We start from the raw sequence: 27998 nt of genomic DNA, 5'->3' as shown, positions 1-27998 counted from the left end.
TCCTAAAAACAGAGGTTCTATGAAATCTACTTAGAAAAATTCTGAGTCTTTAGTTATGCTGCTTCTAATAAGGTAAAAGGTTTCCCTTTAAACTCCCCTCTCCAGAGCTGACACCAGATCCTCTTGTTTCTTCTGAAACACTCCCCCCTGTTTGCCCCTGGCTATTTGCCCCTGGCTGTCACCTCAGTCTGACCCCCAGACAGCCAAGCCTGCATTGTTACCACAGCCCCTGGCTAGTGGTTTTCGCCTCCAGTTTCTCATTCATTCAAAATGTTCATTCAGTCTAAGTCAGTCTACGTTTCACTGCCTAACTCATCTTCCTTGGCCATTTTCATCCTCTGTGCTATTTCCTATGGAGCTCTGGCAAAGGCCGGCTCCTAACTGTTGCTTCAAGCTTAAGACCCCTGGTCTGCGTCTTCAAGGGCCCATTCAGTATGGCCCTACTCTATCCGTGTAACTTTAATGCTCTTTATTCTCCAGTTAAAACCTCTTTATCATGGACTTAAACTCTTTGAGGACCTCCATGGCGACCTTAACTTCTATTTTTTGACCTTATTGCCCCTACCCTGATAATCCATACTGGCCTTAACCCCCTGGTCAGCTCCTGCCCATCCTTCAAAACATATTCTTCCAGGAAGCTTTCTGAGATTCTCCAGCCTCACAGAGAGCCTCTCTTCTCCCAATTCCTGTGACACTTCCAGTCTCAGCCACATAATGGAAGACTGGTTGGATACCCTGGAGTCAGACAGACCTTTTGGAGTGAAAACTCTGTGCAGTGAGGCAAAGTAATTAACCTCTCTGTTGCTCAGTTTTGTCACTTTTAAAATATGGATAATTTCAGCACCAACCACTAAGGTCAACATGGAGAAGTGACATCTGTGTTAAATCTTACTGAAGATGAAAAAAATCCAGTCATCCCCTCATGTTCTCCAAAACGGCCTACTGCAAAGAACCATCCTTCCCCATGAGACTTAAAAGACTCACAGATGGCCCCCTTATTTATCAATGATGAGACAGCCCCTCAAAGTTTCCATCCTCTGCATTATAAATGATTAACTTGGAGTTCCCATTGTGACTCTGTGGAAACAAATCTCACGAGTATCCATGAAGATGCGGGTTCAATCCCTGGCCTTGCTCAGTGGGTTAAGGATCCGGCATTGCCATGAGCTGTGGTGTAGGTCACAGACGAGGCTTGGATCTGGCGTTGCTGTGGCTGTGGAGTAGGCCTGCAGCTGCAGCTCCGATTTGACCCCTAGTCTGGCAACTTCCGTATGCCTTAAATGCGGCCCTAAAAAGACACACACAAAAAAAGATTGTCTTGTCCCCACTGATCAGTCAGAACATCAGTCAGAACTTATTAGTCAGACTTCAGTCAAACCTCTCTCTTTCCTCCACACTCCTGAACTTCCCCCAGGCTTCCACCTTCAGCCTGAGCCAATATACAGCCTCTTCCGAGAGTAGGCTGGCCCACATATGGTTCTTTCTAACTTTGCTTACTTCTTACTGTCAAAGAAAAACTCTTTTTTTCTAACTCTTGAGATGCTTGCAGACCTTATCAGAGCAATCTCCACAATTGTAATGGTCTCCCCCTATTATTGCTGTAGTCTCCCCCTATGTCTTGCAATACTCTTTTTAAATAAGGCATGCCCTACAAAGTCTAGATTCGCATGCATTTTGCTCGATGGAATACCTGCAAAGTGTTTAGAGGGCAGTAAGATGTCTAATAAAGAGTAGCTGCTATGATGATGATGATGTTATCTTGATATCCCAAATAGACTGCATATTCTTTGAGGTCGGTCTCCTACTTTAGAGCTCCCCACAGTACCTAGCACGTAACAGGGCACAATCCTGGGCATGTAACAAGTCTTTAATAGATGTATGCTGACTGACTAATGAACCTGTGAGTATCATCTCTGGCAGCTGACAACTCAATGTGATCCTACATTTGTGAACAACTCTACAGACTGTGGTAGGACGCACTCTCATGACCTACAAGGCCAACCAAGATCTTCCACGTGTGGCTCCAGGCAACCATGGTGGGGGTGGGAATGGGGAGATTGGAACAAATGCTGAAGGCTGTTCTTTTTTTCTTCAAATATTATATTCTGGAAAGGAGATGTTATGAAACATACCTATGCCCTGTATGCCTTGTGAAAAGAGAGAGCGTGGGGATAACAGAGCTTTAAAATGACATCACTATGAGCAAGCCATGATAATGCACCTCACATTCTTTGTGAAAAGTCTTTTTAGATATTTAAATGCCTCTGGTCAAAGAAAACCTATTCATCTCACCATTCCCACGAGTTCCTTCCCATAACTGGGGGACAGCATGGCCTGGTGGTTAAAAGCAAGATCTTTGAAATCTGTATGACCTTTGTTCTCTGAGCTTCACTCTAGCTGATGGAAAATGGAAATAGTAACATCTACCTCACAGAACAAGGTGTGAGGATCCAGTGAGATCAAGTATAACAAAGCTTTATGTTTATAACAAGAACTCCATAGATCAGGGGTCAAGTACAACAAGGCTTTGTGTTTCTAACGAGAACTCCATAGAGAATATGACCTATAGACAAATCTGGCCTGCTACCTGTGATTGGATGGCCCACAAGCTAAGAATGGCTTCTTCTTCTTTAAATGAATGGAAAATAATAGTAAAAAATAAGCTTTTATGACATGAAAATTAATATAAAATTTAAATTCCATAAGTAATGTTTTGTTGGAACAGAGCCATGACCATGCCCATTTCTTTACAAGTTGTCCATGGCTGCTTTCCCCCTTACAAAGTGAGGTAGTTGAGCAACCTGCAAAGACTAAAAGACTTACTGCTGGCCCTTTACAGAAAAAATTTGCCAATTTCTATCATCATTGGTAGCTTTTGTTTTTTGCTTGTTTGTTTTTGTTGTTTTTTTTGTTTTTGTTTGTTTGTTTTGTCTTTTTAGGGCCACACCTGAAGCATATGGAAGCTCCCAGGTTAGAGGTCGAATCAGAGCTCTAGCTGCCAGCTGCAGCCACAGCACAGCAACACCAGATCCGAGCCTCATCTGCAACCTATGGCACAGCTTGTGGCAATACTGGATCCTCAACCCACTGAGAGAGGCCAGGGATCGAATCCACATCCTCATGGATACTAGTCAGGACTTTAATCCACTGAGCCACAATGGGAACTCCCAGTCGCTCTTGTTATTAAGGGTGCTGTCATCCCACAAGGCCAAGCCCAACAGCTCCCTGCTCAGGGAAGCCTCCCCTGATCTAACCATCCTGATATCATCTAGCTCTTATTTGATCCTTTAAAAAAAATGGCTCTTAAATTTTGTGTGTCTGTCTTATCTCCTCTATAAGGTAATACATCCTTTGATTGTAGGGATTACATGTAATTCATTCTGATATATTCAGAAGACCTGCACAATACCTTGTAAATAGACATTCAATAACTTAGTATTTGCTTTATCAAATTGAATTGAGTTCCTGTTTGGGTCTTCTGACTTTTGCCTGATGTCAACCAACTTTTTGATGGAAAGGAAGTCCTGGGAGGCTGAAGACAAAAGCACAAGAAGGGTCTAAAAGAATTGGCACTCAAAAAAAATAAATGAACCATAGTAATAACCTTGAAATGAGAACTTACCACTATACACACAAAATCTCAACACTAGTTACTTATTGACAATATTCAATTCCTACTGTTTCTGAAAGTACAAAATTAGATGTGTCTCAAGAATTTGTAAAAATTAAAGACGAATTTTCTTATCTACTATTTTAAAAGGTCCTATTCTCTCAGCTTTCTTGACACCATTTAAGTTCCTGGCATTGAGAGAGAGAGGTCGTATTTTGTTAGGGGTGTGTGTATGTGTGCGTGTGTGTGTGTGTGCCTGTGTGTGTGTGTCCATGCACATGCGACAGACATTTGTTTCATTTTATGGCTTTATTTGTTTGATGCTAGACTAGAGTGGAGACAATATCTGAATTGTCCTGCAGTAGACTTGTTACCATAGGAATGAAAATTAAATACAAGATCCTCCAGTTGCAAGCTTTAGAAACAGATAGAATTCATTACTTAATATATCTGAAGTGGCTTATTTTCTGTATTTCCCAGTGGGTTTTTGATTCCAGAGTGATACAAGGGAAGGATACTTCTGGGATCTTGCTAATACCTAGGAGGGATTTGCTTTTTCTCTTTTCTGTGAAAATAAAAAAGAATCGAAAAATCCTAGCACTTCTTAGTACTAACACCTAAGTATTGTACCTAGTTATTCAGGATGTGGAATGGAGGTCCCTACACCATCCACCCCATCAAAGTACCATCCAAATAGCGTTATATTTCAGGGAGAGGTATTTTGTAACTAGAAAAGTTGGTTTGGGAGATCAAAATTTAATCTTATTCCACTGATGTAGCATTTTTATTTGAAGTAGTTAAGTCAGTTTGGTCAACAGCATCTTTTCTACCCATTCCCCCCACCCCGCCCAGTATCCCTAAGTCCCAGAGATATTGGTTGCAGCCTTGAGGGACCCCTTGGGACCATTGAGGTCATGTCACCCTGAACAAATGTGCCTTCTACAGCACAGATGCCTGAGAGACCAGTGCGGGGCAAGTCAGCCACAGCTTTTGATTGATGTCATGCATCAAACCTGTACACAGAAGCATGTTGTCACAAACTAAGTCCCCCCTCTTGGGGACTTTGTGGCTCTACTACCGAAGCCAGTGAGTCAGACATACTCTGTCTCTGTTCCCTCCTGCCATCTCAGGCAGGTAGCCCCGTGCTGTCAGAGGTCTGGACTGGCTTCCTGAGCCTCATTTTGGGGGGAAAGCCTTGGAGCCTTCCTCAATCCTGGTTTTGATTCCACACCATGTGGAGGACTTCTGATCCCTTTACTATGTAGGATCCCTATGCTGGGTACATGCACATTGGTGGGTTAAGTTCCTGCAGATCTGGAGCCTGCAAGTTTAGTCCTTATTACCAAGCATTTTGAGTGCTTTTTGAGTACTGTTCTTTTCTCTCTAGCTCATTAAAAAGCTTGTTTTGTTTTTGAGCATCCATTTTTAAAATTTATTATATGTTTATTGAGAACAATGATTATACTAGGTCATGGAGTTAGGATGGTGAACAACGGCTGTGGTTGAAAGTTTGTGATGCTAAGAGATTTCCATGTACTTTTTCCATCTAATCTCAGAACAATCCTAGGAGGTAAGTTTTGTTACAAACCCATTTTGCAGATAGGGAAACTTCAGCCCGAGGAGGTTAAGCATTATGATAAGTCTCAGAGCTCTGAATTTAAACCTGGGCCTAAAAGCCCCATCCATCAGATAAGGAATTCTAGGTGAACAGGGGTCTTTGCCAGCTGAGATGGTGGCCTGGTCTCTCACTGCTGCCCCTCTCTGGCCTTCCTCTTCAATTCTAGGACCAGACATCTACGTTCCCACTTGACTAGGGGTCCAAACTCAAGGGTCCCAGACACTCTGACCTCTTCGTAGATGGTGTCTTTCTGCACCTTTGGGTGTGGAAGCTTCTGCTGGCCCAGTGGCCAAGTGGGGCCTGGTTGGGCTGGCCAGATGTTTGCTGTCGTGACTGTTGCTGCTTCCCATCAATTGTTGTCCAGTAGTTTCTTTCCCTTTCTTTTCTTTCTTGCCCACACACTTGGCATATGGAAGTTCCTGAGCCAGGGCTTGAATCCAAGCCACAGCTGCAACCTACGCTGCAGCTGCTACAATGCCTGATCCTATTAACCCATTGTGCTGGGTTAATAGGATCAAACCCATCCCTCTGCAGCGACCCAAGCTGCTGCAGTCGGCTTCTTAAGCCACCGTGCCACAGCAGGAACTCCATGCCTCTTTATTTAAAAAAAACTGTGTGTGTGCATGAAAGGGAGTGAAACCCTAAAGGGACCTTGTTTTTAACAGGCCAAGTGACAAGATGGCTATCTTGATTGGCAGCCTGCTACACCAGGAACAGCTCCTCCATCCTTGGCGGGGGCCCTGTGCAGAAACCACACAGTTATGTCATGTTGACATTTGTAGTTGTTTCAGTATCTCTTGCTGTTAGAAGAGTTCAGGAAAGTAACCTCAAATCACAGCGCCACCTTGGTTGGGTGTAATGACAAAGCTGCCTTTACGGTATTTGAGTGAGACAAGTTAATAATGGAATGTAGACACACCGTTTAGTCCTTGTCTGAAGGAGAGCAATAGATCTGGCTTCTACAGCTGCCCCTTGGTTTGTCGTCGCCCCTAATGGATCTGCTTAGGTGTTGCTTTCTTTTCACTTCTCCATGAAATCCTTTCTGCATGAGATGAACATGCCTGCTTGAGTAGATCTATTTTTCGGTCAAGAGTATAAAACCTTCTGACCTTCAGTATTACACACCTAAAGTAAGACTGACCACATAATGCTTTCTGTCTAGCAAAATCCAGGACGCACAGTGACTAAGGAGGCTAGTGCTGGAATCTGCTCCTTGGGGCAGTACCCTTCTCAAGGCCAGCATGTGGTCCTCTTGGCTGAGTTACTTCTGGAAACGTTCAGGCCAGTGTCATCAGACTCTGAATTAGTAGGTTTCAAATTGGGCTACTTGTGCCCTGGGGCTCTGAGTAGATGCTTGAATGGCTCCAAGAACAACAGCGTTGTTTATTTTTACCAAAAGGTCATGATGTTAAATGCCTAAGGAGCTTGTTTCCAAATTTGATTTCTTTTACATATTAGATAGGGTTAGTTGTAGAATTTTTAAAAAGCCTGCTGACAATATTTACAAGGGAAACGGGCTCTTGTTCAGGGTGGTGAATCCCAGCATGTTCTCTGAAGTCAGAATCATTTGGTGTGCCCATTGAAATGTATACCCCCAGCTCCACCCCTCTGATTTAAGGAAATTCTGAGGTCAGGTCGCAGAATAATAGAACTTTAACATGGGGCTGTTAAGAGGGACATAGACCTCATTCTCCTGAAATGCTCCTTGTTCTAGCCTGGGAACCTCCATATGCCGTGAGAGCGGACCTAGCTAGAAACAGCAAAAAAGACATTAAAAAAAAAAAAAAAAAAAAAAAAAAAGTTGGACAGGCAGCCAGGCAGCCACAGAGACCAGAGTCTGAGAACAGAGCGCATGGGTCCCTGGGTCACCAAGAGATGAAAAGAGCCTGGCCCACTCAGCACACTTTAAACCCAAGAGTAGCGGACCAAGAGATGAGGGACTTGTGCAGAATCCAAAATCACCACCAGGAGTCACCATCTATTTGAGCTGGTGGCTCCAATGGGCAGGAAAGCAGCATAAATTTCAGTGAGGCAAAGCTAAGTGGTAATGGACTTTAAGTCCTGTCGTATGTAGTTAATATGCAGAATAAATTGGTCAAGGCAGCAAAAGAATTTAACATCCAAATTCATTTGCAAAACAGAAGCCAGATGAGTATCGAGAGGAAAACGGAGACCGTTACAACACTCCCTTGCCGGTTGGCATAGTATTATTATTGAATAATATTTTTATTAAAAATTTCTAGACCATTTGGTGGTTAAAGATATTTATAAGCGAGCTCTTGCAGCATCTCAGCAAGGCATGGAATCTTAGTGTGGACTCCCACCTGCGTGTAACACAGGCTAGTATCCTGGCTACACACACACACACACACACACACACACACACACCCCACTCTATACACACACTGTACTGCCGAGTTTCTGCAACGTGGAGACAAGGCAAGTAATGTTTATGTGTCAGTTTCACCAAGTCACATTTTGCAAGGGTTGTCCCCAGACTATGCTGCTCCTGTCCAGGTTTGATGCCACAAAGAAAAGAAGTGATGAGATAGGAGTTGGAGCTGATAGGAGAGGAAATAGACTAAATGGAGTAATGGGTAGATGGAGTCACAAAGGGAGTGTTGCTGGGCTGATGGTTCTTGCAGAGCTCAAGAGACGCGCGGGCACCCCCTAGCTGAGAAATAATGCCACACAGTAGGCAGAGGCAAGCATCATTCATTTCACTTTGGATACAGCCAGAAACTCAGAGAGGCCGCCACGGAGCCCTCAAGGCAGAGGCCAAAGCTGGTGCTGGGAGCTCCCATTCCTCTGCACCTTCTGTTTCTATGCCAGTCTTCTCCCTCTGCTTGTCCCTGGGCTATTCTCTATGTTTTTCTGGCTCCTTGGGGAGGACCAGCAAAGAGGGAGGCACCTTCCTCTGAGTGGTCTCAGAGTACACACTTGGCTTCTCTCAGTCAAGACAGGAGGACAAGGCCTGGGGGGGAAAAGAGCCTTAATCTCCAGATTAAGGGCTGGAGGCTCAAGCCTGGTGGCCCCCTGAGCATGCGCACTCACCACCTGGACTTTTCCATCTGATGGAGATTTGAAAAGCACACATCCCGCAGGTGCTCCTGTTTTTGCATCTCCCCCAGCCTCACCCCACCCCCTGCTGCTCTGTCTGTAGTGCATCAGCAGGGGTAGTCCAGTGCAGCTCTGTGCACCCAGAAGGCTGTGACTCTGAATCTCTATGTCAGGTTTATTTTGATGTTGACAAGAAGCTGCACACAGCTGTGGCCAGATCAGGGACTTTGACAGAGGCAGAAACTTCTTCCCTCTCCCTGTTGCCAGTGGGCCCTGGAAGGAAGTTGAGGGGAGGGATGGCCAGCTCCCAAGTGGCCGGCAAATGAGTCATCATTGGCTGTGGGTCAGGGGAGGTCTGACAGGTCATTGTCACAATGTTAAAGGCTATGGACAGTGCAGTGGGTTGAGTAGTGTCCCCTCAAAAAGTGTAGTAGGTACCCCTCCGGACACAGGCACAAGGTACCAGTAGGAGGAAGGGCACAGAATGCTCTCTATGTAAATGGGGAAAGGAGGAAGGAAAGTAGAAAGGAAGCAAAAGAGAAAGAAAGAAGGAAGGAAAGAAAAGGAAGAGAGAGAAAGGAAGAATGGAAGGAAAAGGAAGAAGGGAAAGAAAGAAAGGGGAAGGGAAAGAAAAGGAAGGAAGGAAAGGAGAGAAGGAAGGAAGGGGAAAGAAAGGAAAGGGAAAAAAAAGGAAGAGGGAAAGGAAGAATGGAAGGAAAAGGAAGAAGGAAAAGGGGAAGGGAAAGAAAGAGAAAGAAGGACAAAAGGAAGGGAGAGAAAGAGCATGAGAGAGAGAAAGGAAATAAAGGCAGATATTTTTAGAGCCAGGAATGGTACCGGCGGGGCAGCCACAGTGCTCCCACGTGCGCAGGGAGGAAGCGCTTCCAGGTCATCACTCTGAGCCACCTGAGGTTTTCTAGTCTGGCCTTTATGACGAATCCAAATGAAGCTTTGGGTTGCAGCCTCGAGGAACTGGAGGCAGAGACTAGAAAGAGCTAAAATTGCCTTGCTTCTTTCCACCTCTGTGTGTTTGTTGAACGCTTAATTGAGTGCGGGGCATTGGGCGAGAGCCACGACATCCAACAAAACAGAGGCCGCTTCTGGCCCACTGGGGACTGGCAGTCTCGCTGATTAGAAGAGCTCCTTTTTGTAGCAGAAGCTTTAGGGCTTCCTAGAAATTCTCGGCTTTTATCAGTGTCCCTCTTGAGATGCATGGACTATTTAGAGTTGCATTTTCAGGCATTTTTAAAGCGGTGGTTGCATCACTCTTCTGTCTTCATTTTTTTCCTTTTCACACTAAGTTTAAGATTAAAAAGGGCGTGTACTTGGGGTCACGGCTAGGCAAAGGCTGTCTCTGTGTTTTTCTTGATTGCTGCCTTGGCTATTTCTTGGACTCAACCTCTCGTCCCAAATGGAATGTCACTATTAGTGATCAAACAGAGGCCAGTTAATTGATTTGTTGTGAAATTTAATTGTTCCCACGCCAAGGCTGACTAACAATTTTGGCCAAGACAAAGCACTGCAGCTTCAATTTCTCATGAACCTACTGAGCCAGGAGCCTCAACCGGGCGGTTATTTGTTTGACAACATGCCCATTAAGGGGGGGGGCAGTCTTAAGAAAATGTAACCTTATGGTGTTGCTCAACTGTTTAAGAGCCATTTGAGGCATGGATACCATTTTATTTCTCTCTCCTACAGCCTCCAAACCTGCATAGTCATAACCGATGAACAAAATTGTCACCTGCTGGTGCCTTGGGGAAAGGTTTCATTCTCTTTGGTAGGCAGTGCTTCAAGAGGGAGTCAGAAAATTGGGAAACTGCATTTTTAGAGAAGAAAAATGTCAACAGGGATTGACAGAAAAGTAACCATTTTCTGGTCAAGTACCAGTTAAATGAAAAATTCAGTTTTTCAGAAGATGCCTTTTCTTGAACACTCCCATTAATGGTGCTTTGCTGAGGTGCCCAGTGGGTGTTCGATAACCAGTAATTGTTATCCTGGACATCACCACACCCAGACATGCTGCTCATGCTTATAACAAAGACCGTCTGCTATTTCCAGGAACTTTTCTGAAGGGACGCCAAAGAATTGGATCTAAAGTGTGCTGTTACTTTAATTTTATTTTTTGTTGTTTTGCATTACATCCCTGTATCTTTCATTTTATACTTAGTAGTTTGTATCTGTTAATGTAAATTTAATTTTAGAACATAAAGTAAAGGATACATCTTGACAAAGGATTTCTGTTGAGTTTTTTTTTTTTTTTTTTTAATTGTGGATTTGTTTGTAAGAAAGGACAAGACTATTTCTCTTTGGAACTGGGGCTGTTTCTGAAGCTGTTGGATAGTTGTCCAGTATTTAATCCCCAAAGAAAGATGTGCTTCCTCTGATGCCGGTTTTCATGTTTCATTCCCATGAACCTCCTTGGGGTCCAGAATGCCTCTGTCTCTTGCGGTCATAGCCGCCACCTTGTTTGCTGGTGAAGTGGACCCGGTGATGCTGAATCCCAGCACAACGCTATCCCTCAGCTCTCAGAGATGCCTAGAAGCCCACAGAGATGCACCTGCACCTCAGCTACCAGGTCCCATGGCCTTACAGGCCCAGGACAACGTAGTGCCCTTTTGCCATGTGGTGACCTTTGTGGCCACAACTTTCTCACATTTTCCACTGTCTGCTTTCCAGCATAATTGTCTACTCCTTTTCTGAAGCTTAAACCCTTAAATCCCAAGGTGATCACCCAATGCGCATTAATAGCATTTGTGATGCATGTGCCTGCTTTCGAAATTTGCAGGATAGATTTTTGCAATATTGCCTCAAATCTTAGCAGCTAAGCTTTTCTCTGACCAATTCCTGTTTGTACCTGGAAGTTGTGGAACTCCCTTTGAATTGAGGTCCTGCTTCTTAGAAGAAAATTAAGAAATCTCAAGAGAACCCAGGACGACAGGGCAAGAAATGAATTTAAACCCAGAGTGTCTAGTTGGTACCTGCAGAACCCAGAGAGCAGTCACTTTATATACAGTCGTTGAAAATGATGTATTAATTGGGCAAACATTTGCAGGCATTTGATAAATATTTGTTTAATGAATTGTCGAATGTTACATTACATATTAGGCACTGTGAGATATCAGGGATCCCACCATTTGACGGTGCAACGCAGGGTAGGTAAGTTGACAGACGTTGTGAGAATCATTAATATTAGAGACTGCTCACCATGTACTCACCAGCACTCTTCGCGGACCCTACCATACCGGTCAGTTACCATCTCCTTTTTATATATGAGAAAGCCCAGGCACAGAACAGTCAGGAAACATCTCCCAAATCACACAGCTTTAAGTGGTAAGGTTAGAAATCAAACCCAGGCAGTCTGACTCGGACCTTGCAGAGAAGCGGATGGTTTGAGGGAGGTAAAGTGAACAGACCTAAGACTGATGGGGCGAGCAGGAAAGAACTCCAAACGAAGCCAGGACTTCTGCTCAGCAATGAGGAGGTTGAGGACCTGCAAGAGAAGAAGCAGGGTGCTGGGGAGGGTGTGGGGAAGCGACGACTGTGGTTTGGGTCATGTTGAGTCGCGGGTGCCTGTTGATCCTTCAAATGGATTTCCAAGCAAGCATATTAAGGTTCTGCTATACCTGGGGAAACAGTCTTGGCTGTCATCAGATAAGGCTTTTGTTCTTTCTCCTTGATGGTTTGAAGCTTTAGGAAGGGGCTAGAGACTGTTTACAGAGGCTTTGGTTTTATTCTTTATGTTTGCCTTGTTTTGAAGATTGAAATCTTTGGTCATGACTTATTGCATTCACTCCCCTCCCCCCTCCAAAACTGTATATAGTCCGTGGATATATAGATATGCATACCTAGAGATGGATATGGACATAAATATTCACACCTAAACCAGAGAAAGCAATCGCAAACATGCAGAAGCCACAGTCCCTGACTCCAGGGCACTCATTCTTCATATCCAGGTGTAGAGGGAAGTGGCCACGTTATGCCCTGTCCACTTGCCTCTGGTTATTAATCCATCGTAGTTTGCTCGAATCTCAGAGTGGGTCCCATGGCAGGTCTGGGAGTTCAGTTTAAGGCTATCCAGACCAACCTGACCCTCTCTTTCCACAGACATGATTAAACTCTCCGAGAGGCTGATTTGAACCTGGGTGCCTGGGCAGAAATGTGAATTCTGATAACACCAGGCATTCTGCTTGAACAGGAGACTGGTGTGGCGGTAGGACCTGGAAATCGGGGTGTCAGTGAGTTATAGGGTGCCCATGGCCCGGCTTCACTTACCCCACATCAGGCCTTCTTTCCTGTGGATCCTAGGCTGTCTCCAAAAGCTGGGATCTGATGTGTTTGCATAGGATTTCTTTGCTGCCTAATGAACTACCTCTGTAGCTCTAGCTGTGATGTCATTAGCATCTCATCGCCTTGGGCACCAACTCAGGAGAGAGATTCTTAAGCTGGCCCAGAATCCTGTAGGAATTGTACCAATTTACTTCATAACAGCAAATTCACCTTCATGACCTGTCAGCTTCTCCCAGCAGAGCAGACCCTGCATGAGGATGGGTCAGTCACTTTTATCATCCTCCTATGCTCCTAAGTCTAGGTGGGTCAGTAGGTACATGCCTAAGGCCAGAGGCACATCCACAAAGAGATTTTGAACATTGAGGATGCCAGTAATCTCATACCGCGAAATTCTATTGGGGAAATTCAGCCACTGTGTGCTGTAGGATACAGATTTAGCCTAAAGCAAATGGCATTTATTTATAGCAAACTGTATTTGCAAAATGCTTTGCAGTGTTGGGGTTGTTAACGACATTCCAGGTTGTCTGTTCTTCTACTTGTAAGAAAGCAAAGTGTCATGAGGACCCCAAAGCCTCCCCTGAGAGCAGTGGGGTGAATTTTGCCCTTAGGGGTAACGGGGGGTGGGGGTCACACTTGGGTATCTTTTAAGACCATAGTTGTAGCTTATTTCCTCTTTCCGGAGACTGTGTGTTTGTTGAAATGGAATATTGGTGAAGAGACAATATAGTGTTTCAGGTTATTGGAGCATTCCTCCCCAGGATGAAGAGGGCAGAAGAGGGAAGAAGTAAGACAAGGCAGTCACTGGAGTGGGCGGTGGAGGAAGGTGGCCATTGAACCATGAAGAACTAAAGCAGATTCCCTGCCCTGCAGCTCGCCACACACAGACCTCTGTACTGCCCGCTCCAGCACCGAGCAGGGGTTAAACGCCCATGTCAAAGATCAGACTCTCCTGAAGCTTTTAGGATTCGAATTACTCTTTCACTTGCCACAGACACGATGGTTATTGGTGCTCTCTTTGGGCAAAAGGAGATTTATCTGGGCTTTCACCACCGGACTCCATCATTTTAAGGAGTATTTCCCAATTGTATCTTTAACTGCGCATGGAAAATGCATTTCCTTTTTGAAAAATCTCTCTCATACACACATCTCTATTCTTCGCTGGAGCCTGAATAGATGGCTTTGGGGAGTTAGCTGCTCATTACTTCTGTGTAAATCTCACTCCTCTCTAGACAGCTCCATCCTGCGTGATGAGGGGACCAGAGGGCCAGTTCGTCTTGGCCTCCAGCAGAGCCTGCTCTGTGTGAGCCTGAATATTTTCAGGAGAAGGAAAAAATAACTCCGATGAAAATAAAGAGTTTGGTGCCCGCTCTCATCTTTTCCTGTAACCCCCTTCCCAAGCTTCTCTTCTTCCCACCTTTGCACCAATCCAGGGCTGAAGGATGTTGAGGGGGATTAGTTGCGTCTTGATTTTAATTGAGAGAGGCAGAAGACGGTAACAAGGGGAGAAGCCCCTCAAATGTTCACAGCTTTTACAAGCCCTAATGATGGAGCACAGGAGAGTCTGGAGGCTGGCACTCAGCAGCACTGTGTTTGGGGTTGCAGTGCCCTCTAGTGGCCAAGACTGTCTGTCAGCTGCTACCGTAGGTGATGAATAGATAGGGCTCTGTGTTATACATATGGCTGTGTATATAGGATGTGAGGAGTCTTGGGTTATTGGGATTAAACGTGAGAGAAAGGAAATTTGATGGCATGTTATTTCCTCCTTGAAGTAAAGTATACTCTATGTGAGGGATATTAAGGGGATTTTAATTTTCCCTTCTTTATCCGTCCCACCATTATCTTGTATCTTTCACCCTGTGTTTTTCTCAAGCTAAATGTTATGGAATGGTTTTGCTCAAATTTTCATTATTTGATTGAAAGAAAATTGTACCATCCCATTTTTTTTTTTTAAGTAGCCAGGTGTTCCTTTTCTTTAAGTTTCTTTTCTGGTGTGCCAAATTAGCCACGCAGAATTTATTACACCGTCTGTCCTCTCACCGAAGTTATTTTAGACTTGATGTCGCCATCTAGTGGTCACTGCGTAGAAACCCTTTTCCCAGCCTCTTTTATTGAGTACTTTCCCAGCCGGGAGGTTGAGAGGACTCTGGGTGGGACGGATGATGAAATGCATCTGCGGGATGGGGTGTGCGGGCCAGCAAGAGATCCAGAGCTTTTAAGCCCTACCTTGAAAAGAAGTGTGATATTGCTACTGATTTTTTTTATTTCATTTACTTTCTCGATGATGAATGAGGACCTGGTTCTCTAGAGATCACATCGAGGATGCAGTGCTCTCACGCCACCCCCACTTATTCCTGCCCAGTCCATACAGCCTGTTGAAGAAGATGGGAGGCCTGCCCAGGGGCTGGGTGAGGAGAGTCTTGCCAGATCGTGGCCACTTTATGAACACTCCCAGCCATGAGTTGTGCGAGCCTGAATGTCAGTAAAGATGTACACATGACCGAGAGTGTGTGTACTCTCGGGGCTAGCTGGTGTGGGCTCCTGGGGCTCTTATTTGATATCTTAATTCTCGGTTTTGGGGCGAGCAGTTATGCTCTTCTCTCATAACCTAGCAAGGGCTTGAACTCAACTTTGATCCGTTATTAAGCAAAATGCAAATGTGAAATAAATTATATCCCATACTTACAGTCTCTGAGTGAGTCTGCCTTCACGAGCAGGAATCCCAGTGTCAATGGAACTGCTTTTAAAATGCTGCATAGTGATGATGCTCCTGTGGAGGGAAAAAATGGTGCTGAAATGCCTCTTGAACCTTCCAATACACCTCATGTTACATAGCAAACAAGGGGGAGATCACAGAGCTCCCTGCGCCCCAAAAGAAAGAACTCTGCTCTGAAGCCATAAGTCTTGTCTCATGATCACCTTCTGGAACCGCTTTGCAAACCCTTCCAACCAGTTCCCCCAAGGATCCAGCCCATCAGGGATCATGTTCTTGACGGGCCTGAGGACCAGGAGGGATGCTCTCTACCTGCCCATGGTTTCCAGAGGCCCAGACATCTCTTTGAAATTGTTTTGCATGCACAACTGCGCCTGTGCACAAAGAGTCAGGGATCTTGTGACGAGTCCAGAGCTTTTTGTCAACAGATTCCACTCCTATCTTCCTTTAGACTTAATAAGTGAAATGGAAAATCGCAGAGGCTTGGAAGAGAAATATCAAGAAGTCCTTTCTTCCATAGGGAACAAACTGTTATTTTCTGGTAGGCATTCCCAGTGTCTGTCACCAAAAATAAACTAAGAGCTTCCCCAGCTACCTTTTACTCATCAATCAAGGACCATATGGACCCATGTCTCAGGCCTTGGAGCACAAATCTGTTTGAAAAAGTCAAAGTGCTCTCCCCATTTTCAGTACATTGATGAGTAAACAAAGCAGAGAAATCCTGTTCTTCCCCATGACTTAAAGACATGGGATCAGACAAAACTGGATTCAGACTCCAGATCTCACAACTTGCTGTGTGATCATGAGGCTCTTAGCCCCGCTTTCCTCATCTCTAGAGAGGGTGCAATGATAGAAGTCACACGGAGTGTTGTTGTAAGGGGCGAAGGGGGTCTGAACTAGATCTCACTTTCATGGTACAGGCCTGATCATCTTACCAGTGGTTATGATGAAAACCATTTTGATGCTAATTGACCCACACTAGCTATTGTGTTCTGTGCTTTAAAAAATAGCTTGCCACCTCTGTGGGTTTCTGGGAGGGTGGGTCCCCCAAATTTAGTGTGATGACAGCATCATATTCTTAGCCTCTCAGAGACATTTTCAGACCTCTCAGGAATTTGACTCCGGCACCCAGGGACCATGAGGCCATGCAAGTCCTTGCTTCACCATCTTCCTGTTTCTTTTCCATGTTGTGTCTGGCAGGCAACTCCCCATCTGACGAGTCCGAGGAGCGGGAAAGAGACCCCAAGGTGCTGACGTTCCCAGAATACATCGCCAGCCTGTCAGAGTCTGGCACCAAGCGCATGGCGGCCGGAGTCCGCATGGAGTGCCAGAGCAAGGGACGATGCCCCTCGTCCTGCCCCCTGTGTCATGTGACATCCAGCCCGGACACCCCTGCCGAGCCAGTTCTGCTGGAGGTGACCAGGGCAGCCCCCATCTATGAACTGGTGACCAACAACCAGACCCAGAGGGTAAGAGACCGGGGACTCTTGGCTTGAGGAGATGTCACCCACACCAGAGGACTTTTCAAATGGCTGGAGGGGGTGGCGGGGTCAGCTGAGCTCCAGGCTAGAATTCTCAGAGCGAGAATTTTTGTTCAGCTACTCCAGGCACTTAATTTGCTTAGATTTTCATTTTTGCATATTAAATCAAATCAAAGCATCCGCAGCACCCGTGGTGATGACTCAGGAGTCAGAGCTCAGCATTTATACAGGTCTTTGAGCAGCGAGGGCCGGAAGGAAGAAGGCGATAGGGAGGCACAGCATTCAGTCCCCAAAGCTGCAGGGGTGGTCGTGAGAGGAGGCTTAGCAGCATTTCCCCCTTTTGGCAAGCAAGGTGGACCAGCTCCCCTCACTGAGCCCAAACCTGGGACCAGCCGCAGCTAGACTAGAAAGAGCATGTTTGGCATAGATCCCAAAGGGAAGGATCCACAATCTTAGCCTGGAGGGGCTTAGTTTCCTGGCCATCCCTCTAACTCTAGCAAAACTCCATGTCCGTGCAGCTCTCTCCACCTTATATTATTCAGCTGCATCATGGCATTTCCAACCACCCCTCCATTCCCTCTGCCACTCCCTTCCGCAAGGTGCTAGGAGGAAATGAGCCCACCCGGATGGATAAGCTGAATAAAGGCAGTGACTTCCCTCATTTCCTAGCTCTCTGATCTTCTCAAGGACGTAAAGAACAGAGTGGGTCAAAACACATATAACAACAATGACAAAAGTAAAAAACACAAAAGCTCAGGGCGTGGGACTTCTGAGACTCTAGGCAAAGGCCACCTTGGGGACAAGATAGAGTCAAGTCACAGCAGTGAGCTGCTTGCCTGACTGAGAGGTGTGTCTATCCAGGTGGAGTGATAATTGCTTTCTCTTTCCTCTTTTAAGGGACACCCGGTGTGTCACAGTTTGTTTCATAGGTGATGCTCAAACCTACAGGAGGGATTTTGCATGTGTGTTTCTCTCATCTCTCTGCCTCTGCCACAGATATTTCATTGAGTGTTTGAAAATAAGGTTTTTCACAGGAACAAAAAGATAAATTGTTCCTCTGGCCTACAAATTTCTCTTCAATCTGATAGAAGTGACAATGGGAAGAGAAGTGGGAGAGAAGAGACCACTGGAGGGGGGCTTGAAAAGATGAAGGGAAGGAAGGGCTGTGTCACCATGGAAACCCAGGGCTGCAGTGCTTTCACTCCAGTGCCCAGCCCTCCCCTTACCTGTCCCACCGTGACTTCCGTGAGCACCCAAGGCTGCTGCAGCTGGCCCCCCGAGAGCTCCTGTGCAATTGCCTGGGAACAGCAGAATCGGGAAGCTGCTCACAGAACCATTTTAGGGGAAGGGCTTCAAAGCTGCAGACCAGAGAAGAGCTCAGGGGGAGAGTCAGGGCTGCCATCTCTAGCAGGTTGAGGAAGCTGAAGGAAGTTTTGTCTTTAGCAACTCCCCTTCTGGAGCCCCTGCTTGCCGGAAGCTAGCCCTTCCCTGCCCCCCCATACTGGTCTCAGGAGAGGGCTTGAGAGACACTTTCCATCTGGCCATACTTTGAGCATGTGAATTTCAAAACAGAAAGACAAGGTGGCCTGAGCCAGAGTTGAGTCCAGCCCACGTTTCTTGCCTCTCTTCTTCTCTGGATGTAGTCCGTCTTCACCATTCTCTTGGCTCTTCTGCTTGTCCTTCTCATTGTGCCCTTTCTCCCAAAGAATGGAGATGAAGAGTGAAGAAGCAAAGGAGACGTGGAGGGATCGAGTCCGGGCGTTAGGAGCTCAGTGTGTGCTCCTACCCCCTCGTCTCTGGTAGAGCTTCGGGCCAATTTTCCACCCTCTTGGCTTCATTGTTCTCCTACTGTTGGCCTAGATAATCTCTAATGCCATATTTCTGTCTAGTCTGCAATTGCAGTTTAAAAACAAGTAGGTCAAACCATTTAACCGGCCAGGCGTCTCAAACCCAGCAACTTGAACTCACAGTCGTCCATCCTAAACCACACCTGCTGTGCCTCCATCTCAGTGACTGGCATTCTTTTCTACTGAGTTCCCCAAACTGCAGACCAGAGATGCTTCCTAGACTTTTCTTGTCCCTAATAGATATTCCATCACCAAGGGCCACAAATACCTTAAATCCTCCTCTTTTTATTAAATCTCCTGTCACAGATGAACAATTTCAGTCATCCATTGTACTATCAGCCCATTAACTTCTTATTACTGGTAATATTACTGATGACCAGTAGCCTTCCTGCTGGTTTCCCTGTTAGACCAGTCAGAGTCATCTAACTAATTAAACTAAGTCAAATATGGACTTCTGATCCTATGGCAACAACGTAATTCAGTGACTCTGCAGAATCTATCAATTGATACAGTCTAAAGTCCTTAGCGCATCATTACACAGGCAGGTCATGATCCAGTTTTGTCTTCCCTTACATGGTTAGGCTGTACCCACTCTATACCTTATGCTCTTACCCTCCCAAATTTAATACCTCGTACCTCCTTAAACACAACACATTTTCTCCCTTACCTCTGGCCCTTCAGACTCGCAACTCCGTCTCCCCAAAATACCCTGTCCCGTGTTACTGCCGCTGGCACACTCCTACTGTTACTTCCAAGATTCAGCTCAAACATCACCTTCTCTTAGTCTCTCAGGCCAACCCAGTGTTCCTTCACACAACTCCCATTGTATGTTTGCGTACATCTTTTACAGCACGTATCACTCCTGTCATTGTGTGTATGAAATTGCTCACTCTCTTCTCTGTCCTCCTTGGAATCCCTGTGCCCTGCAGTGGTCACACATTCTGCAGAATAAATGAACGAGATGATGAATGCATGGAGGAATGAATGGGTTGATGAACTTGACTTGAAAGTTCAGCTGTTTTCTTTAGAGAAAAATAATAAAAATTAGAAAATTTTTCTTTCTTTCAATTGCTTGACCTACAGCATTATAGGATGGCTGTTTCATTTCTCTCATTTATCCATTATGTACGGGTGTGGTGAGCATAGAACTGAGAGAAGAATCACTGGGAAACGCAGGGGCTGCAGATGTTGAATTGACCTGGAGAGAAAGTCCTGACCTTGGCTAGCTTGGACAGCCATGCATCCTGTGGCCAGTAGACTTTCTCCCACCCTGGGCCGGGGTGGGGGCAGCAGGACCCCAAAGGGGGTCAGGACCCACTTCCCCACCAGGGACCTGCCACTCTCTCAAGTTCTGTTCCTTCGCTGATCGAAGTTTTTCTCGTTGTCCTTTAATTGAATAGTGAATATCTGCTGAGAAACCAATGTCTGTAAGAATTATTCTAGGCTCTGTGGTGTTTACAAGCTTCCGCATGAGACCAACCCTGTCACTCAAAGACAATAACAATGGCTGGCATTTATTGATGTAACGTGCTATTTATATGTGACTGAGGTAAGCATAGCATAGGTATGATGCCATGCCCTTTGGCGTATATTTATGTCATTAATTGTCACAACATCCTTATGAGGAAAGTGCTATTTTTATCCCATTTTACCACCGAGAAACTTGAGTTTATGCAATTTGCCCAGGGTCACATGGAGAAGTTGGCAGAGCTGGAGTTCTTACCCCGGGGGACAGCTCCAGAGCACAGCTTTTAGCCTCCGTGTCATATGGTTTCTACCTTCTACAAGAAGAGAGAGGCTTAATGCATAAGCACAACCCCAGGCAGAATTGCATAAAGATTATAAGTGAGACACAAGGCCTGCTGAAGACATGCAGAGGAAGTACTGGGCAGGGTGAAGAGGGCAGAGACGCATGCACAGAGAGGCATTTGAGAAAAGACTGAGAGACTCTGCGCCGAGGGGAGATTGGTAAAAACAGGCGCCCTGAGTGTATGGGGACAAGTTCTGGAATGGTGGCTTAGATGGGGGAAGATGTGAGGGGGAATAAACTTGCATCCAAGGTGACAGCCCTCATCCACGGGGATGCACTGTTCTTCTAAGGAGACGGACACCCTAGAGGCCCTGAGAGGTCAGGGTTTTCCCAGAAACAATCTCCTGGCATTAAAAAACCAGAGAGGTGGTAGTACAGCCTCCTGGCTGGAGTCATTTAGGGCCAAGCCAAGCCCTGATGCCCTGGCCCTTGATTCTGGTGACCCAACCCTGGTTTCCTGATGAAGCTCACCCTTTCTCTGCCCTCTCTTGCAGCTCTTGCTGGAGGCCACCATGAGCTCCCTCTGGTGCTCAGGGACTGGAGATGTCATCGAGGACTGGTGTCGATGTGACTCCACAGCTTTCGGAGCCGACGGACTGCCCACTTGCGCGCCTCTCCCGCAGCCCGTGTACGAGTCCACCCTCTGCCTTTCTCCCGCATGCACGCCCCAGCGTTACTCTGCACACATACACTAATGAGTGTCTACTCTTTCAAGTCCATAGGCTGGGAACTGGGGAACAGAGAGGAAATCACAATGCAGGACCCGCCCTCAGGGAGCTTTCAATCGCCTGGGGGAGGCAGGTGCACTAATTTAACTTTAGAGAAGAAGTGGTTTGATGAGAGGCATGTGAGACATTTAAGGGCAGTGTCGAGAGAGATGGGTCAAGTTTGACTATGAAGGATGGTGCAGGCTTCGGCGCGGGGCGGAGCACTTGAATTTCTCCCTGAGGGTGGAGAAAGCAGGACAGTGTGTTTGGAAGAGGGTCAAACTTGCTGTCGCAATGGGGGAAGATCAACAAGAGCCCGGATAACCACCCTTGACTGGGTGTCAGGCACCATGTGGAGCAGTTAGGTACTGTTTTCACTCCCAGTTAATAGGCAAGGAAGTGGATGCAGGTGGACGGAATAGTTTTTCCAAGGTTGTACAGCAGGAACAGAGCCACAGCTAAGAGGCCATGGCCTTCACCAGGATACCCCTGAAGGATGACTTTGGGTAGAACCAACAGACTTTGGTGCCTGTGGGTATGAAAAGGAAGGAGACGTTTAGATTTAGGACCTGAGCGGCTGGGAAGGAGAACAGGCTGCAGCTGAGAAAAGAAGCATCAAAGGATAAGCAGGTTTGAGGAGGGAGTTCCTGCTATAACACAGTGATGAAGAGCTGACTGCAGTGGCTCGGGTTGCTGTGGAGATACAGGTTCGATCCCCAGCCTGGCGCAGTGGGTTAAGGATCCAGCTTTGCCACAGTTGCAGCTTGTATTCAGTCCCTGGTGCAGGGACGTCCATATGCTGTGGGTGCAGACATAAAGGAACGAACAAACGAGAAAAACAAAACCAGGTTTGAGGAAGAGGTTGGTTCCCTCGGGGTCTGCCTTGGAGACAGTGGGGCAGAGCTGCAGAGATGCTCGGTGGTCGAAGCGAAGATGGTCAACCACACTAGAAAGAAGAAGATTCAAACTCAGCTCCAAAGAAACGAGGAATGGAACCGCAGCTATGAGAAAGGATGCACCCGAGTGACTGTCAACCGGGATGAGCTGAGGGTCGGGATGTGTGTTAGTGGAAATCTGCATTTGAGGGGTGATCAGAGTCGAAAGTGCTGCAAAGGTGGCTGAGAATCAGCAGGTCCAGCTTCCACCCCTCAGAGGAAGGTGGAACAGAACTGGCTGAGCTCATGGAAAGGGCAGGAATCCCTTTTAGCCTAGAATGCGGCATCTTCCATGGGAGTGAAGCACAGAAACACTGTGATGACTAAAGAGGGCTGGTAGGACAAGCGGGAAGGGCATGGACCCCAGGGATTGGTAGGACCGAGAGAGCCCAAAGGGAAGATCAGGACCTGTGGCAACGGGAGGGCTGAGTTAGCGGGAGCAAGATGGCAGGAGGAACCCAGCAGGAGAGGCTGGTCTTAGTGCACACTGCCCTCTGGTCCATTCCCTGGAGACGCAGGTGGGCGTTCAAAGGCCAGGACTGGGCAGGAGGCATGTTGAGGAAGAGGAGAACACAGGGGCAGAGTTCATTACAAGCCAGTGTCTTCTTTTGCCTACAGGCCTTCTCCATGTGGGTTCTAGACACACCGGCCCTTGGCTTCTTAATCTTTACAGCCATGGCTTAGACCTCTTCGGTCAAAAGGAAGTCAGCCTCATTCTTGGTAAAAGGTCTTTCTTTGGGTAGAATGGGAGCTCCTGGAAGAGGATCCTTCTAGACTGATTCCCCAGCTAAGAAAGTTACCTTTGACACAGCACTGAAGCAACCAAACTGTTAGCATCCAGTGGACAGGAGACCCAGCTCTTAATGTCCTAGAGCTGATTTCATTTCTAAACTCGCATTTGCTAAGTGTCATTGCTAAATTTCCATAGATAGGGACATCAATTAAGGATTTCACTTTTCTCGTCAACGCTAATCGTTTTTTTGTTTTTGTTTTTTCAGCATCAGACCTTAGTTTCTTGAATTTTTACTGGTAGTTGGAGATAGAAACACATTCTAGTTTTAGTTTTACACAAGCCTATGGAAATCAGGCTCACTCTTGTTCCTCAGTCGAGGCCCCAGCCTCAGTCCATAATTTCACAGAATTTGAGTTCTCAGAAAGGCTTAGAGACTTACTTAAGCTTCCTAGTGCTTTTTTTCTTCAAAATAGCACTCTGCATATGATTCTAATTAATGAATTTGTCAATATCTGCACTGTTTTGGGTCTACTCCATCTTTAATGTCATAGGCAAACTATGCACTCCTTCACAGGAAGCCACTAAGGGCCATGTGTTTTGTATTATTTTCCCACCAGTTGAATTCCTTGTTGTTTCTTGCACAGCCTCCCATGATTTCTTGTTAAAGTCCTTATCACACATTATTACAATCACATGTATACATGCGTGTCTGTCTAGTGACCCCTCCATACAAGAAGGGGCTGGAGCTGGCTTATGCATCACTGCAGCCTCACACCAAGCACATTCTTAGAAGTACTGGGTGCTTAATAAATATTTGTTGAATTGAATGTGAACAGTGCTTTGGTAGGATCCATCCACGGTACCTTGCCTGGGGATCCTTGAGACTAATGACCTCCGAGGGGAGACTAGAGGGCCAGGATTATGGGTGGTCAAGAACTATGGACCAAGGCTGGGATGAACGGCAGGGACACCTCTAAGGGAGGAAGGCTGGAAGGAGCAAAAACTGGGAACAGCCCCAGAAGCCAGGGTCTCGGAACAGACGGGGCAAGAAGCAGGTGAGAAGCCTAAGGCACATATGTGGAGTCAGAATAAGGCAGAGAATTGAAACCACTTGGCTCATGAGAAGGTCCATACCAGTGACTGTCAGTAGTGTTTACTGAGTCTCTACAAGGTACAGAGATATGAGTCAGCAAGGCAAAGAGCAGAAGAGATGGACAGGTTACATGATAGGAGGAGACAGTGAATTGGGAAAAGCGAGGAAAGACTGGAATCAAGAATCAGGATATTCTTTGGAACCCAAGAGCAAAGACAGAAACTGATGCCAAGAACCTGAGTTTAAAGACACAGGACATCACCCTGAGGAGAACTTGACATATGTCCCACTTTCTCTGGCCCAGGAAAGTCTCCTGTGAGCATGACCTCCAACCTGAACTAATGTGCATACCTATAGCCAGAAGGGGAGCCAGGGTTCCACCAGCAGGGCAGTCCCGTAATGTTACGGGAAATGCGCTGACCGTGACCTTGTGAATGAGGCTCTCCCAGCCACCACCCTCAGTGGGTCTTGGCCTGAGCATTATAGGCACATTTTCTTGTTTTTCAAGCTTAAATCCCGAAGTCATGTTCAAACCCTATCAAGGGCTACTCCAAACGCCCTATCCACTAACCCCATAAGAATGTGTGCACTTTGACTTAACCTGCTTATTTATTTATGTACAAATATATGCTGCGTTCCCAACCTGTAGCAGGCACTTAGATGAAGTAGAGAGTTTAAGGATCTATTCAATCATGTACCAATATATGTCGAGTTTCCAATCTGTAACTGGCACTTAGATGAATGAAATAGAGAGTTTAAGGGTCCTCAAGAACTTTTACTTCCAGTGAGGAGATAGGCCCTCAAAGGGACCAGTGTAGGTGTTGGTTAAGAAAGATTAGAGGGATTCCCGTTGTGGCTCAGTGCGTTAAGAACCCAACTAGTATCCATGAGGATGCAGGTTCGATCCCTGGCCTCCCTTAGTGAGTTAAGGATCTGGCGTTGCCATGAGCTGTGGTGTAGGTTGCAGATGTAGCTTGGATCCAGCGTTGTTGTGGCTCCGATGTAGGCTTCAGCTGCAGCTCTAATTCGACCCCTAGCCTGAGAACTTCCATATGCTGCAGCTGTGGCCCTAAAAAGAAAAACAGCTGAAAAGGCGGCCAGTAGCGCTGTCGGAAGACATCACAGGTCTCGGCTGGGCCCCCGTTTCACATTTCCTCCTGTCTGCACGCAGGCTGCGACTCTCCACAGTCCACGAGCCCAGCAGCACCCTCGTGGTCCTGGAGTGGGAGCACTCAGAGCCTCCAATCGGGGTGCAGATTGTAGATTATCTCATCCGTCAAGAGAAGGTCACCGACAGGATGGACCACTCCAAAGTGGAGACTGGTGAGGACCCCTCATCTCACAGGCTCACCTTGACCCAGGGGGTCGAAGGAAAACAGACGGGAAATGTCCTGCCTCCCGACTAGGCTCGGGTTCCCCAAGTCCTAGGTCCCCGTGTCCAGGGCAATGAGGGAGGGCAGGGAGAGGCAGCAGCAGCCATCTTTTCCCTTTAAGAGCGTTTGCATGGTGAGCATCTGACAGTCTTGTTTTGATTTTGTTTCTCCTTTTTGTTTAGAAAAAGAGGTGTCCATTTCATTGCCTCTGGGCACACTTACAAAGAAACAACCATACAGCACACTGGTGATCCTCACCCACAATTAGGAAACAATCCTGTGTAAACCACTGCCATGATTACAGAGAGAAAAAAAAATTCCTTTGCTAATAACCCCCACTTCCCACTCCGTCCAGGCAAAAGCATGTAGAAACAGATGTGCTTACCACGTGTCTTGTTCTAAAGCAAACGCTGCTTTTGCCAGGTCTAGCTAGAAGAGGGAAGCCTTAAAGGAGTGGGAACACCCCATGAAAACTGTTTCGTGCCTTAGTCCTCCATGGTCTACACGTGAGGAAAGGTCAATTTAAGTCATTCCTAAAACTGATGCTCAACTATGGGCACCAGCAGGAGGGCAGCGTCCACAGTCTAATTCAGGGGAAAAAGCTTCTGGTGAAGCTAGCACTGAGGCTCAGAAAGCTATGCCTTGCCTTCAGGCATGGAAAGCTTGCTACCTCATCTTCCGAGGCCCTTTGCTAATGTGCACAGGTCCCGCGAACATCTGGCAATGACCCCTGACCAGAACCGCCGTTGGAGGGTGTACAGCTCACCTTGGTTGTTGCTGATCTAATTCTGGATAAATGGCTCCACATTGATGAGTTAAAGGTGGAACAGTCAGGGAGTTCCTGTCGTGGCGCAGTGGTTAACGAATCTGACTAGGAACTGTGAGGTTGCGGGTTCGATCCCTGGCCTTGTTCAGTGGGTTAAGGATCCGGCGTTGCCATGAGCTGTGTGGTGTAGGTTGCAGATGGAGCTCGGATCCCGTGTTGCTGTGGCTCTGGCGTAGGCCGGCGGCTACAGCTCCCATTCCACCCCAAGCCTGGTACCTGCATATGCCGTGGGAGCAGCCTTAGAAAAGGCAAAAAGACAAAAAAAAAAAAAAAAAAAAAAGATGGAACAGTCAGTAAAGACCTTCTGGGTCTTCTTGCTCTGCTAAGAATTTAAGAAAAGCAGGGACCGAGTGGTTTTCATACGACGTTCTCATGGAGCTGCTCCCCACTAGGGATTGCTTGGCTGGGACTCCTTCTCATGCCTGTTCCATTCCTTCCCCTTGGGGCAGAAACGGTGCTGAGTTTTGTGGACGACATCATCTCCGGAGCGAAGTCGCCTTGCGCGATGCCCTCTCAGGTCCCGGACAAGCAGCTCACCACCATCTCTCTGATCATTCGATGCCTGGAACCCGACACCATCTACATGTGAGTGACACACACCTGCTTAGTTATCCCTTACCCTGCGCGCCCCCCAGCCTTTTGGTTACTGGAGTTCCTTTAGGGACTTGGAAAAAAATAGGTTGAGTGTCTCAAGTCTTGTCCCACTCAGCATAACAGAGAAACTTCTAGGCACTGGAGGGGGAGGATCGAGATAATCTAGTCCCCTCCTTCAAAGAACTTGCAACATGGGGACTTTCCGTCGTGGCTCAGTGGCTAATGAACCCAACTAGAATCCATGAGGACGCAGGTTTGATCCCTGGCCTTGCTCAGCGGGTTAAGGATCTGGTGTTGCTATGAGCTGTGGTGCAGGTCGCAGACGTTGCTCGGATCCCAAGGATGCAGCCCTAAAAAGCGGGGGGGGGGATACAAAAATAAAAAGAATTTGCAACACAGATGGGAAATATATAAACAATTACCTTTAACATCAGGCAGAATGAAATAAATGCCAGACTAAAGAGCAGAGAGCATGTGGAAAAGAAAAGAAAGAAGTGATACATTCTAACTGGAGGGGATGTCATCCGAACTGAGTGGTGTCGAATTTCAGTGGGTAGTGAGATGTTGGAAAAGGCACCCCAGGCTGAGGGGATGGCAAGGGCAAAGGCAAAGGGGCATGATGGGTGATGATGAGCAGCACGTGGCTGGGAGGGTGGAAGCCCACAGGGAGTAAAGGAAACAGTGAACTTTGGGAAATGGAGGGACGCTGTAAGTCAGAGGAGAACCCTGCCTTAAAAAAAAAAAAAAAAAAAAAAAGAGCTCGATCTGCGAGTTCCCATCATGGAGCAGCGGAAACGAATCCCACTGGGAACCGTGAGGTTGCAGATTCAATCCTTGTCCTCATGCAGCGGGTTAAGGATCTGGTGTTGCCGTGAGCTCTGGGGTAGGTCGCCGACGCGGCTTGGATCTGATGTGGCATAGGCTGGCAGCAGTAGATGTAGCTCTGATTTGAGCCCTAGCCTGGGAATCCACATGTGCTGCAGGTGTGGCGCTAAAAAGCAAAACAACAACAATAACAACGAAAAACCAAAAACCTAGGTCTGTTGGCACTGAAGTCGATAGTGTATAGAGGTAAGAGATGGTCAGCATTTTTCTTCAGAGAAAATACAGAGAGCTCCTGTATTGTGGCCCTGGGAACAGCTCTATGCTTTCTGGTAGCCCTTCCCCATGTCCCTCTGTGCTCTGGGAACAGTCATAAAGGATGCACGAAGCAGACATAAAAGACGCCAAAAGGGGGGAGAGAGAGTGATGGGATCTAAGCCATGATGGGAAAATTGGCGGGGGTGGAGTGTGAAGGCGGAATTCATACTGATG

At 46.7% G+C, this 27998-nt stretch overlaps 1 protein-coding gene across 8 annotated transcripts in view; it reads left to right on the top strand.

The window, feature by feature from the left end:
• Positions 1 to 27998, top strand: part of ASTN1 (astrotactin 1) — a 319448-nt gene that overhangs the window by 256727 nt on the left and 34723 nt on the right. For all 8 annotated transcript variants that reach the window (XM_084977659.1, XM_084977661.1, XM_021063683.2 and 5 more), the window contains 4 exons: positions 16486 to 16754; positions 20918 to 21051; positions 25063 to 25214; positions 26540 to 26675. In XM_084977659.1, coding sequence (XP_084833785.1) covers positions 16486 to 16754; positions 20918 to 21051; positions 25063 to 25214; positions 26540 to 26675 — 691 coding nt within the window. The remainder of the gene's footprint in view (positions 1 to 16485; positions 16755 to 20917; positions 21052 to 25062; positions 25215 to 26539; positions 26676 to 27998) is intronic.

Source organism: Sus scrofa, chromosome 9, assembly GCF_054392235.1.
Source record: "Sus scrofa isolate SSC_HxYL_T2T_F1_AM1 chromosome 9, Sscrofa_HxYL_maternal_Yorkshire_Landrace_v2.0, whole genome shotgun sequence".
In the NCBI taxonomy this organism is placed as follows: Eukaryota; Metazoa; Chordata; class Mammalia; order Artiodactyla; family Suidae; genus Sus; species Sus scrofa.
The sequence above is the reverse complement of the archived record's forward strand: the minus strand, read 5'-3'. Positions and strand labels throughout refer to the sequence as shown.